At 45.1% G+C, this 13,505-nt stretch overlaps 1 protein-coding gene across 4 annotated transcripts; it reads right to left on the bottom strand.

Annotated features, from left to right (window-relative positions):
* Positions 1-3,238: 3,238 nt before the first annotated feature.
* Positions 3,239-10,293, bottom strand: hdhd3 (haloacid dehalogenase-like hydrolase domain containing 3). 4 transcript variants are annotated; one of them, XM_080212048.1, is made up of 3 exons: positions 10,215-10,287; positions 9,979-10,128; positions 3,239-4,811 (listed from the first exon to the last, which is right to left on the bottom strand). In XM_080212048.1, exon 3 carries the CDS (start codon positions 4,765-4,767, stop codon positions 4,051-4,053), a length of 717 nt encoding a protein of 238 aa, XP_080068174.1. In that variant the 5' UTR covers positions 4,768-4,811; positions 9,979-10,128; positions 10,215-10,287; the 3' UTR covers positions 3,239-4,050. The 4 variants fall into 4 exon arrangements, with proteins under 4 accessions (XP_080068174.1, XP_080068173.1, XP_080068176.1 ...); XM_080212047.1 differs by having other exon boundaries at positions 10,015-10,128; XM_080212050.1 differs by lacking the exon at positions 9,979-10,128 and having other exon boundaries at positions 10,215-10,293.
* Between the last annotated feature and the right edge of the window lie 3,212 nt (positions 10,294-13,505).

Raw genomic sequence — 13,505 nt, 5'->3', positions numbered from 1 at the left:
GGAATGTGGAACTGAGCCACAACAGATCAGCCATGATCTTATTGAATGGCGGGGCAGGCTCGAAGGGCTAGATGGCCTACTCCTGCTCCTATTTCTTATATATATATGGAGCCTTTTAATTCCACCTAAGGACAGATGGAGCATCTTCAACAGTTCAGCTCCCTCTTGGTATCGTGCTGTTTTGTCAGCATAATCTTTTGTGCTCAAGATTCTGGAAGGGATGCTGAGTCCATGATCTTCCCAGTCTTAGCCAAGTGCACTGCCACTGAGCTGTGACTCACTCAGTGGAAAAAGTCACCCTGTTTTACGAGTCACTGGTTCCACTGTTGATGGGGTTAGATGCTAACTAACTGTGTGCTCAGCAAACATTTGATCCATCTGCTAAACGTGATGCCCCTGTATCCAGCCCCCAAAAAGAAACCTCACTCCTAACAAGGCAGCAATAAAGTAGGTCTATGAAGAATCTAATGATGTCCAGTCACCCAAAGTCCCCAGCAAGCAATATGATGCACTTTACATTGTGATAGTCAGCCAGTAGGATTGAAGCTTCCTGTTTCTTTAGTGACAGCTAAGAAATGTGACATGCCTTAGAGGAGGAAATAAACAAACAAATGAAGCTATCATTTCAAAACCACGTTTTGAGGAATGTTAGACAAACATGAGAGAGAAAGGAACTGAAAGTTATTCTGATAGGCTTAGATGTCCAGTGTGAGTAGAGGCTCGTTTTGAGGTGTGTACCTTTTGAGCTGCATGACTTGTTTCAATCCTGTGAATTACAGCATACCAGGGGAGATTTTCCACCCCTATTTTCAGTGGGTCTGAATGCCAGAGGGGGCAGAGTATCTCGGGGAAATTCCAAAACAGCTTTTACGCCAGCAGGATTTCCCAGCTCAATTGGCCCTGCACTCCAGCAGTGACATAACATGGTTCCCACCACACAATGATGGGAACTCAATTTGAATGCATTTTAATGTAATTGGTGGATTTCCCCACAATAACATCCCCCCATGTAGGAAAGTCCCCTACACACTGGGAGGAGGGGGTGCACAGGTAAGTTCACCTACTGGGGATAGAGTGTCATGCCCAGGCAGTGCCATGGGGAAGCCAAGGAGTCAATATCTATCAAGGGTTGGAGAGTGGTGGTTGTGGTTTTAGAAAGAAACAAAGTAGAAAGATTATTTATTAGTGTCACAAGTAGGCTTACATTAACACTGCAATGAAGTTACTGTGAAAATCCTCTCGTTGCCAAAGTCACCTGTTCAGGAACACTGAGGAAGAATTTAGCTTGGCCAATACACCTCATCAGCACATCTTCGGGAAGAAACTGGAGCATCCAGAAGAAACCCATGCAGACATGGGGAGAACATGCAAACTGCACACAGTCAGGAACCGAACCTGAGTCCCTGGCACTGTGAGGCAGCCGTGCTAACCACTGTGCCGCCCTGAGATGGAGGAGGTGTTCTTTTCTATTTCTACCTTATTTACATTGGGGTGTCTTTAAAAATGGTGCCCCAATCTGTCAGAAGCACGGGTTGGTGTTAAAATGGGTTTCAGTGTGACATCATGGGATCCATCCCTTCATTTTTTTTTGTCTGTGTTTAAAAATATGGCAGGAAAAGCTGGCAGTGCAACTTGGAGGCAAACCTCTGCTTTTGTTAAAATAAAAGCAAAGCACTGCAGATGTTGGAATCTGAAACAAAAACAGAAGATGCTGGAAAATCTCAGCAGGTCTGACAGCATCTGTGAAGAGTGAATAGAGCCAACATTTTGAATCTTGATGACCCCACTTTTCCTTCCCGAGTTCACACTTAAGACAAAAAAAAGAGAAAATTCCACACACCAGCTAAAGACAAGGTTATCGATGAAAGGTAAGCTAGAAGAATTTGCAGAAGTGAGAGACACAAACCGCTGGATAGACATGCGATTAAAAGTTTCGCCCATTGTGTGGATTTCATAACCACAAATCTTGCTTCCTGTTCACACGTTGTCATTCGCTTTTGTGTCAACTTTTCTCACTGTGTGTTGCCATGTCAACTATTCCATTCCATCGTCAGGTTTCAGTCTCTTGGTTGGAAGTGTAATTCTCAGCGCAGATTGAACAAGGGTTATTGGAAGACCACTGCCTCCAGCAACAAGGGAATTATCTTCTTGCAGCCCAGTCTTGGCACATAAACCACTCTACATTTATGAGTTGAAAAATTAGCGATAGCAGTTTTGAGTTTGCATTGAGTTTCAATCTAACTACTGGGAGATGAAGTTTTAGCTCACTGCTGCAGGACCTTGTTCAGTTCCCCTTTCTGTGCTCGCTGATACTTTCCCTGACCCATTTCCCCCATCTCTCTCTCGCATCGTACTCTCACTTTTATTGCAACCCTCACTTCTCCATACCTCACATCCTGTGCACATCACACAATTTGCCCACCAGAGGCACAAACAAGGCTGTTGCTAGCATTCTCCTTAGGAACATGGGAATAGGTGTAGCCCATTTAACATTTTGAGGTATTTACCATCCAGTGAGATTATGGCTGATCGATAACGAACTGCATATACTCACATTGGTCCCATATTTCTTACTATTTTTGAGAATTTTTTCTTATCCAGTTTTAATAATAGCTGATCTAGCAGTATCAATTGTCATTTGATGAAAGTTCCAAGGTCCTACCTCCTGAAAGGACTGTTTCTAATTTGTCCTAGACTTCCCAATCAATAGAAATAGTTTCCCCCAAACTAATCTGTTCCCCTAATGTACTGAAGTTCGATCAGATTGTTGCTTAGCTTTCTAAATCCCAGGGAATAAAATCCTGATTTGTGTAATCTCTTTTTGTAATTTAATCTTTGGAGCCCAGGTATCATTCTGGTAAACCTTCCAAGGCCAGTACATCCCTCCTAAAGTGCCCAGAACCGCTCACAGTAATCCAGGCGTGCTTTGAAAGCTCCTTTATTAGTTCTGGATTTTGTCTTTCTCACTGGCCAGAAGGCAGTCCACCAAAACCTTATTCAAAGCTTCAACTGGCACCAACAATTTCAGCTGATATTAAAGATTCTTTTATAATTAATTCATGTGATGGAGGTGGAAAAGCTGGCATTGATCGCAAACTTTAAATCAATTTCTGTGCCCCTTCACAGTGTTGGCATGGGACTGAAATCACATATAGGCCACAGCAGATAGAAATAGCAAATTTCCTTCTATAAGCACTAGTGAATCCATTGGGTGTGACAACAATCCCACTGCATCAAGATCACTTTTATTGATACCAGCTTTTCATTTCTGAAATTTCACATTTTCAGTGTGCAGTGGTGAGATTTGAACTCCCATTCACAGTATCACCTCTTTCCCCACGGTGCGAGACTGTGAACTTCTCACTCACTTTGCAAGATTTTAATTGCATAAAGCAGTCACCACACTCCAGCCTACGCCACGGTGTAGGTGAAGCTGACAGATGTCCGAAGATGCTTTTACCAATAACATTTATCTTGCTCATTCTCCTAGTCCATTCTGTTCCATACAAAAATACACAACACTAGATTCAAAACAAATAGTTATCCCCCATTCATTTTACGTCGCAACATAGAGGCTCACAGTATGGGAGCTGAAGAGAGTACTGTGGGAAATATCTGATTACATGACAAACTGGTCAGAGGAAGAAAAAAATGTTTATTTCAGATATCCTGAATAAAATATTCCCCAAATCAGCTGTATTGAAGTGTTAATCATTGAGTTTAGCTTTAAAAATGCCATTATTATAAGACACAGCTGGAAAATGCCAGACTTTTCCAGTAGATTTATACTTGGTTCAACATTCTAGGATTCCTCTCACGTGACTGTTCAGAGATGCCACCTGGTGAGGATGTAGATTGAATCCCTCTGTGTATCATTCAAAGTTGCCCAGAATCACCAAGCCAAAACCACTAACCCCCCCTCCCCCAAATAAGGGATGAAACAAACCTCACCCAAACACAATGTTGCCCATCAAAATCCTGATTCAGTTCCTCAGTGAAAAACACTCTCAATTTGGTGAGGACGCTATTGAGTTTGGGGACATACATCATTCATTTCAGGAAGCTGTTCAACTGCTGCAGGGAGTAAAGAATGTGAGCCTTGGGCACCAGTCCCTCAGTCCCGATCAGTTGGTCCTTCTCTCTGCAGATCAAATAGCTCTCCATCCCCACAGCCCGGGCTGCCAGATAATCTTTCCGCACATCATCACCAATGTGCGTGGCCTGTTTAGGCTCCACCTGGGCAAGGTCCAGGGCCTTGATAAAGATTCGATGGTCCGGTTTGCTTATTCCTACGTCCTCCGATGTCAACACAAACTGAAAGTGTTGCCGCAGGCCGCAGTTAACTAAAATCTGCTCCAGGCGGCGGTCAAAGTTGGAAATCACCGCCATGTGGATTCCCAGCCTGTTGCAGTGCATCAGGGTGTCTTTCACATCGCTAAACACCTCCCAGTTCTTTGCACTGCTGAACCCACGATACAGATTCTCTGCTAGGGGGGACAACACCCGTTCATCGCTCACTCCACAGAGCCGAAACGTCCTTTTGACTGTTTCCACCCACCACTGCTGGGAGCTCATGCCCTGCTCTAGACCATAGTTGGGAAGCAGCTTGGCCTGTGTTTGGATGGCGGCCAGGAACGATCTGTTCAGAGCCTCGGCCTCCACTCGGATCCCATGCATTTTGGCCTCCAAGGAGTACTGCTCGCCAACTGTGTGACGCACTCGGAGCAGAGTGTCCTTAACATCCCAGGTCAACAACCGAGGCCTCATCCTCAACCACCTTTAATTCAACCAACACCAATCGTGGCTACACACTGGGCAAAGAAAGAAAGAAAGAACTCACAATTATATAATGTCTTTCATATATCAGGACATCTCAAAGCACTTTACCACCAATGGTGTATTTCTGAAGTGTAGTCACTGTTTTAATGTAGAAAACACGGCAAACAATTTATTCAAAGCAAGGTCGTGCAAACAGCAATGACTCAGTGACCAGATAACGACCTGCATTTGAAGTCAGTGGCTAAGGAACAACTTGGCTATTCATTGCTATCCGTAGACTTTCTGTGGACATATGAATAGCAAGCATCCAAAACAGTATGGCATTCTCCCAAGAGAATATACTGTGTGTCTGAGCAGACTGAGTAATCACAGTACAGGAAGAGGCCATTTAGCCCATCAAGTGTGCACTGACACCATCCCATCCAGGCCCTATCTCCGTAAACCCCACGCATTAACTTACTAATCCCCTGACACTAAGGGGCAATTTACCATAGCCAATCAACCTAACCGGTACATCTTTGGAGTGTGGGAGGAAACTGAAGTACCTGGAAGAAACCCAGACATGGGGAGAATGAGCAAACTCTATTCAGACAGTCACCCAAGGCCAGAATTGAACCCAGATCCCTAGTGCTATGAGGCAGCGATGCTAACCATCCACCATGTAAGAGCATGCCTCTTCAACTAATCATATCGAATCCACACTGGAGATGAGCAGGATCTAAACCAGATATATAAATTAGAACATAAGAAATAGGAGCAGGAGTAGGCCATCTAGCCCTTCGAGCCTGCCCCGCCATTCAATAAGATCACGGCTGATCTGAAGTGGATCAGTTCCACTTTCCCGCTTTCTCCCCATAATCCTTAATTCCCTCGTCTATCAAAAACCTATCTACCCGTGACTTAAATATATTTAGCGAGGTAGCCTCCACCACTTCAACGGGCAGAGAATTCCAGAGATTCACCACCCTTTGAGTGAAGAAGTTCCTCCTCAACTCTGTTCTAAACTGCCCCCCCCCTTATCTTGAGGCTGTGCCCTCTAGTTCTGCTGTCCTTTCTGAGCGGGAAGAATCTCTCTACCTCTACCCTATCCATCCCCTTCATTATCTTATATGTCTCTATAAGATCCCCCCTCATCCTTCTAAACTCCAACTAGTACAGACCCAGTCTATTTAGTCTCTCTTCACAGTCCAACCCCCTCATCTCTGGTATCAGCCTAGTGAACCTCCTCTGCACTCCCTCCAAGGCCAATATATCCTTCCGCAAGTGCGGCGACCAAAACTGCACACAGTACTCCAGCTGCGGCCTCACCAGTACCCTGTACAGTTACAGCAAGACCTCCCTACTTTTATATTCAATCCCCCTCGCTATAAAGGCCAGCATTCCATTTGCCTTCTTGATCACCTGCTGCACCTGCAGACTGGGTTTTTGCAACTCATGCACAAAGACCCCCAGGTCCCTCTGCACCGTGGCACGCTGCAGCTTTTCGCCCTTTAAATAGTAATCCCTCCTACTACTATTCCTGCCAAAGTGGATGACCTCACACTTGCTAACATTGTACTCCATCTGCCAGGTCCTCGCCCACTGGCTCAGCCTATCCAGATCCTTCTGCAGACTTTTCACACCCTCCGCACAATTTGCTTTTCCACTCATCTTAGAATATTTAATTATTTGTAAAATCATGTACAGAAGGCAAAAGAGAGGGAAAGAAGGTTGGATTAAGAGGGTGAAAGTTAAGAGACAAACAATATACTAAGAAGTTATAGCATCTGCAACAGTAATTAAATTCTGAAGGCATAACAGAACACGCCTGTCAAATTTAATTTCAGTTCCAGAGAAGATCATTGCAGTAATTGTCATTTATTACATTTAAATTTAAAGTAGTACAACTGGGAATGCACCAACCCTAACACCAACGCTTGTTTAGTGAACAACTTCAGGCTCTTACATGGGTTTCAATGGCGAGTTTCTGGATGAGTTTCAAGTATAACAAACCTCTGGGGGAACAGTACAACTAAAGCCAACAACTTCCTGATTTTGCTGCACATTAGCAACTGCTGGAAGTTGCTATCCAATTTACTCGTTAATAATGGTGAGCGATGAGAGGTCCATTTATTATAACTGCAAAATGTGGTCCATTTTTCAGTGATGTGAGCTGAAAGATAGATACTGGCCAGGACCCTAGACAGCTTTTCTGTTTTTCTTTGAAATAGTCCCTCAGCATCTCTTATGCCAGGGTAGATACAAGAAGGATGTTCCCAATGGTCAGGATGTCCAGAACTAGGGGTCACGGTCTGAGGATACAGATTAGACCATTTAGGTCAGAGGCGAAGGGAAATTTCTTCACCCAGAGTGTGGTGAGCCTGTGGAATTCACTACAACAGGAAATAATTTAGGCCCAAACATTGTATATTTACAAGAAGCAGTTAGATTTTGCACTTGGGGATCTAATGATATGGAGGGAAGATGGGTTCAGGCTATTGACTTGGATGATAAGCCATGATCGTACTGAATGGTGCAGCAGGCTCAAAGAGCTGAATAATCTCTTCCTGTTTTTACTTTCTATGCCCACTTGAGAAGGTAGGTGGAGCCATAGTTTAATTAATCAGCTGAAAATGACAGAGCTACACTCCCTGTGTACTGTGCTGCAGTGTGAGCCTAGATTTTACATTCAAGTATCTGAAGAGGGGCTCAGTTCCTCAACCTTCAACATTACTGTATTAATGGTGGAAGAGGGAATGGGTGATCGACATTTAATTTCTGCTCAAAGCCCAGGAATGGAATATTTATGGGATATCCCAATAGACTACACAGAACCCTTTCCCTCGCCTGCTGAAATTTGTCTACAGGGGTACTCCACTGCACAGTTAAAGCTGCACCCATTGCTGAATGAAAACACTAATTCTTGGCGCATTCCACTCCAAATGGAGTTAGGGCAAAGAACTGGGGCTGAGATTGCTGCATTCTGCATCCAATGGGAGTGCTTGATACTGGGTGCTACAAACAGCAGCACATTTCCCCCCTCACCACAAAACTCACCTAGTTTCTTTTTACAGGATGCAGGACAGACTTGAACTTAAAGCTACCTCACATTTAGCTTCATCACATAAAAATCATCCTATTGTGAACAGTTCCAATAATCCTTCACGCGACAGTAGCAATCACACATCAACAGGGCACAAGTCGGAAGTGTGCAGGGACACACCACTTACCGGATTGCAGCTGCAATAACACTCAAGAAGCTTGTTAAAATACTTAAGAAACTATTGAAATGGTCAAGCTATTGCAATATCCCTTAGTTGGGCCAAGGTGGGGGAAAAGAAAATCCTGGCCGGAATTCTCCGGCCGTTCACACCCCGCCAGCGCTGCAGGTCAGGAGAGAGAATTTGGCGCTCAGCCAAATCTCCGTTCACTGCGGCGGAATCCTGCTGGTGCGAACGGCCACAGAATCCCAGTCCTGGTCTCAATATCTAATCAACAGTACAAGGGTAGAGAGTAGAAGTACCCAGTTCAAGATACCCTGACAAGAGACTTGTTGCCAAAACACCACATACACAATGGAAAATAAATATTTGGTCTACACACTCACTGTAATGTAAGCAATACTGGTAGCATGAAGGCAAAGCAGAAAAAACTAGAAGCTGGCTAAGTGTCTAAATATACATCCCTAACTAAACATGCAACCTACACATTCATGGGCATGGGGGAAGATTGTATTATATTGTAATAGTAGTGGAATCTGTTTCTTCTTTGAATCATACAGTGCAGAATATGGTCCATCGAGTCTGCACGGACATGAGGAACACCTGATCCTGACCTCCCACTTACCAGCTCTTGGCCCATAGCCTTGAATGTTATGACGTGTCAAGGGCTCATCCAGGATACTTTTTAAAGGATTGCAAGGCATCCCGCTTCTACCACCCCTCCAGGCAGCGCATTCCAGACCCTCACCACACTCTGGGCAAATATGGTTTTTCTCACACCACCACCAAACCTCCTGTCCCTCACCGTGTTCCTTAATGACTGATCCTTCAGCTAAGGGGAATGCTGCTCCTTGTCCACTCTGTCCATCTCTCATAATCTTGTGCACATCAATCAGATCACCCCCTTGGTCTTCTCTGCTCGCAACGAAATCAAAAAGAATCTCCAAGAAGATTGCGCATATCGACACAGACAGTAAGTTTCACATTGACACTGCCAATGGAAACAACTGAAGCCTATCCAACTAAATGCTCCACCCCAGACAGCATCCTGGTGCATCTCCTCTTAAAAGGCAGGCAATAAATGGATTTGCCATTGCCAGAGTAACAGGAGTTAACAATTTTTTTATTGTGACAATAATCAAGCGAGAGATTCTTTAACAAAGCTCAACTTCATCTGGGACAAAGCAGCTCACAATCAATATCCTATCCACACTTTAAGCATTCACTTGTTCTATAGTGCACACTGCTGCCATTGTACAGCTGCTGTCTGCAAGATGCACTGCACCATCCCACCTTCCAAAGCTGTGATTCCTACCATCAGGAAGAACAAATACAGGAGTCACAAGGGAACATCACAACCTGCAAATTTCCCTTTGAGCCAAACACCACCCTCAGCTGGAATCATATTGCCATTTCTTCACTGTTCCTGGGCCAAAATCCTGGAACTCCCTTCGTAACAGCGCTGTGGATGTTCTGACAATACATGGGCTGCAGCAATTCAAGAAAGGTGGCTCAGTGGTTAGCACTCCTGCCTTACAGAGCCACGGATCTGGGTTCAATTCCCAGCTTGGGTCACTGTCTGCACAGAGTCTACAAGTTTTCCCCATGTCTGTGTGGGTTTCCTCTGGTTTCCTCCAGCAGTCTGAAAGACATGCTAGTTAGGTGCATTGCTAAATTCTTCCTCAGCGTACCCAAACAGGCTCCTGAGCTTACTGACTAGGGCATTTCACAGCAAGTTCACTGCAGTGTTAATGTAAGCCTATTTGTGAGACTAATAAAAATAATTAAAAAAAAGGCAGCTCACCACCACCACCTTCTCAAGGGGCAACCTTCTCAAGGGATGGGCAATAAATGCTGGGCAATCTGAGACTTGCCAACACCCTTGTTCCTCTATTAATCAGTCAATGGGGGGGGGGTCTATCCTCAAGAATGCCCTCATTGACCAGAAAGCAAAGGCACCTTGTTAGCCAACTGGACAATTATTAACCATTGGACATACACTTGGGGACAAACAAGGAACATGGGAGCTGCGCACAACGTTTTGTTGGAGTCTCAATGGATTTTCCTGGGATTTGGAAGCTGTTGTCCTGGAAACGAAGCTTTAATTCCAGGAGGCTCCCGGGCTGTCCTGGAAAGTTGGCAACCCCACCTGGGAAGGAATAATATTTTATTAATACTTGTCAAGGAAGTGTTTTTACTCCGGGTTCTTCAATTAACAATGAGAGAGACTCCCACCTTTAGGTCAGGAACTGCTGCTGGACTTGTTGGGGTGGATGGTCCAACGCCAGGCCTCGGATCACCGCGCCGGATGTGGATCTACCCGGAGGCTTGAGCCGATGCAACTTCCTGTTTGTCCCTGAGTTCCGCCCCTAGAAACCCTCCCCGGAAAGCCGCTGTGCCTGCTTGCCGTTCCGCCGGGTTGTTCACTCAGTGCACAGGTGATGGGGAGGGACAGTTCAGTGGGGTTTTAGGTATTAGGACATATAAAGAGGGAATTGAATTAAATTCTATCTGCAAAACAAACAATAATCTAAGGAGTTCAAATCCACGCTCACCAGGGACCAGCTTTGCCTCTTATTCATTGTTTGGTTCTGTTTTATTGTAAAGAAGTCGAAATCGAAGTTCTCAGCCGAGGGCTCAGTTTCTGCCCCACCACCGAATCAGTCTCGCAGCGGACACAGAGGAATTCATCAGGCGATTGAGGCTGCGGGATTTCTTCCACAATCCGGAAAAGGCCAACAGCGAACCCAATGAGACAACCAACGAACCGGAACAGCTGAGATCCGCGGTGCAGCAACCGAAGAGGAAAGAATCGAATTGGACCCCTCCGGAAGGCCACTGCCCTCGACTTGACACGTATGCCCGAGCCATCAGGAGGTGTGTCAATGCCAGATTCATCAGTCGCCCTGAATGTCACCCAAGCACAATGCAAAGCTATCCGCGCTTGACTTCTTACTGTGTCTACCCCAGTCCGACATCGGAATCTCCACATCATTATTTTACCATTAGCACGTCAGTCCCCATTCCCATTCCCGCACCTATTCCTGCTTTCCTCCTCTATTGTCTTGTGAACACTCAGCCTAGTTCTTGGCCTGCAGATTAAGATGCCCAGCCCAACCTGCGAGACAAAGCTGCCAATGCTCCAAGATGTGGCCTGGACTTTTTAGGAATTAATCTCCTGGATACTATTGGTCCAATACAAAAATAATACTGCCTTTGAACACTTTACTGAATCAGTAATTAAAAGCTGTTTTTCTGATGTTCATGAGATTGAACATGAAGGCTAGTATTTATTGCCCCTTCTTTATAGTTGCTGTCCACGTAATACAGATAAACCCACAGTGCTGTTAGTGGGGGGTGGTTCTAGGATTTTCTCCCAGCAACAGTGAAAGGACGGTGATGTAGTTCCAATTCTGGAATGATTTGTGACTTGGAGGGCATCAGTGATGGTGGCAAATGTTACTTGCCATTTCCCCAAACATGAACATTATCCAGATCTTGCTGTAGGCACCTAAGGACTGTTTCAGTATCTGAGAAGTTGCCATATCATACTGAACACTGCAATAATCAGTAAACGTCGCTACCATTGACCTTATGGAAGGCCTGGCAATTCATGAAGTAGGTTGAGCCTAATACACTACCCTGAGGAACTCCTGAAGCGATGTCGTGAGGCTGAGGTGGTTATAGCTTCAAATAACCACACCCATCTTCCTTTGTGTTAAGTATAATTCCAACCATTGGGCAGTTTTCTCCTGTGTCACATTGACTTCCTTTATGCCAGACTTCCTTGATGCTGCACTCAATTAAATAAATGCTGCTTTGATGTCAAAGGCAATCATACTCACCTCATGCTAGAATTCTTTTGATCATTTGGACCAAAACTGAAATGGAATCAGGAACCAAGTGACCTTGCTGGAAAGCAAACTGAGCATAGGTGAGTTAGTGCTGCTCGATAGCACCCGTAAAATGCACCTTCCATCTGCTGATGATTGAGTGTAGACTCAGTAATTGGGCAGATTGGATTTTTCCTATTTTTCGTGGACAGGACGTACATGGACAATTTTCCAAATTGTCAGGTAGACGCCAGTCTTGTAATATTGTGCTGGAACAATTTGATTAAGGGAACAACTAGTTCTGGAATACTAATGTCTGTAATCATTGGAAGCTTGCAAGCCTCGTAATGTGAAGGTGGTAAGATGGTCACGGTTAACCCTCTCACACTGATGTGTCTAACACATAACGCTCTTTGGATGTGTGCTTGAAAACTGTTAGGAATAATAAGAACCATAAAACCCACCAGAGGCAGTAAAGTGGTGTCTTGTTGTCCAAACAGTATAAGTACAGCAGGGGAGTATGCACTGCTGCTTCACAGCTCCAGGGGCCTGGGTTCGCTTCCCGGCTCGGGTCACTGTCTGTGTGGAGTTTGCACATTCTCCTCGTGTCTGCGTGGGTTTCCTCTGGGTACTCCAATTTCCTCCCACAGTCCAAAGATGTGCGGGTGAGGTGGATTGGCCATGTTAAGAAATTGCCCTTTAGTGTCCAGGGATGTGTAGGTTAGAGGGAATAGTGGGTATAATATGTGGGGATATTGGGGTAGGGCCTGGGTGGGATTGTGTTCGGTGCAGACTCGATGGGCCGAATGGCCTCTTTCTGCACTGTAGGGTTCTATGATTCTATGAGTAAAAAATACAACTTCAAAAACAAAATGTATTCTTTATCTTTAATATGGAACATAGCAGACCACCAGGAGGCTTTCCTTTAACATATCAAAGTTCACAGGTTGGAATGGTGAATGAATTTAATACTGTAAAAGGTGCAGCACCTTAACGTTTCACTGTGCTACCTGGAGATTATACTTTCCCATCTCCTATTCTCCAAAAGGATGTCCTGCTACAGTTATACAGGGCCTTGCTGAGGGCACACTTGGAATATTGTGCACAGTTTTGGTCTCCTTATCTGAGGAAGGATGTTCTTGTTATGGAGTGCAGAGAATGTTTACCAGGCTGATTCCTGGGGAGGTGGGATTGATGTATGAGGAGAGATTAGAAGTCATAGAAACCCTACAGTACAGAAAAGACCATTTGGCCCATCGAGTCTGCACCAACCACAATCCCACCCAGGCCCTACCCCCATATCTGTACATATTTTACCCGCTAATCCTCTAACCTATACATCCTAGTACACTAAGGGGCAATTTAGCATGGCCAATCAACCTAACCTGCACATTAGGGCAGCATGATAGCACAATGGTCAGCACTGCTGCTTCACAGCTCCGGGGACCTGGGTTCGATTCCCGGCTCGGGTCACTGTCTGTGTGGAATTGTGTCTGCTTGGGTTTCCTCCGGGTACTCCGGTTTCCTCCCACAGTCCAAAGATGTGCGGGTTAGATTGATTGGCCATGTTAAGAAATTGCCCTTTAGTGTCCAGGGATGTGTAGGTTAGAGGGATTAGCGGGTAAATATGTAGGGATATGGGGGTAGGGCCTGGGTGGGATGGTGTTCGGTGCAGACCCGATGGGCCGAAGGG

This window comes from Carcharhinus amblyrhynchos, chromosome 25 (genome assembly GCF_965287045.1).
Source record: "Carcharhinus amblyrhynchos chromosome 25, sCarAmb.v2.hapA, whole genome shotgun sequence".
Classification (NCBI taxonomy): Eukaryota; Metazoa; Chordata; class Chondrichthyes; order Carcharhiniformes; family Carcharhinidae; genus Carcharhinus; species Carcharhinus amblyrhynchos.
This window is presented reverse-complemented; position numbering and strand designations above follow the sequence as displayed.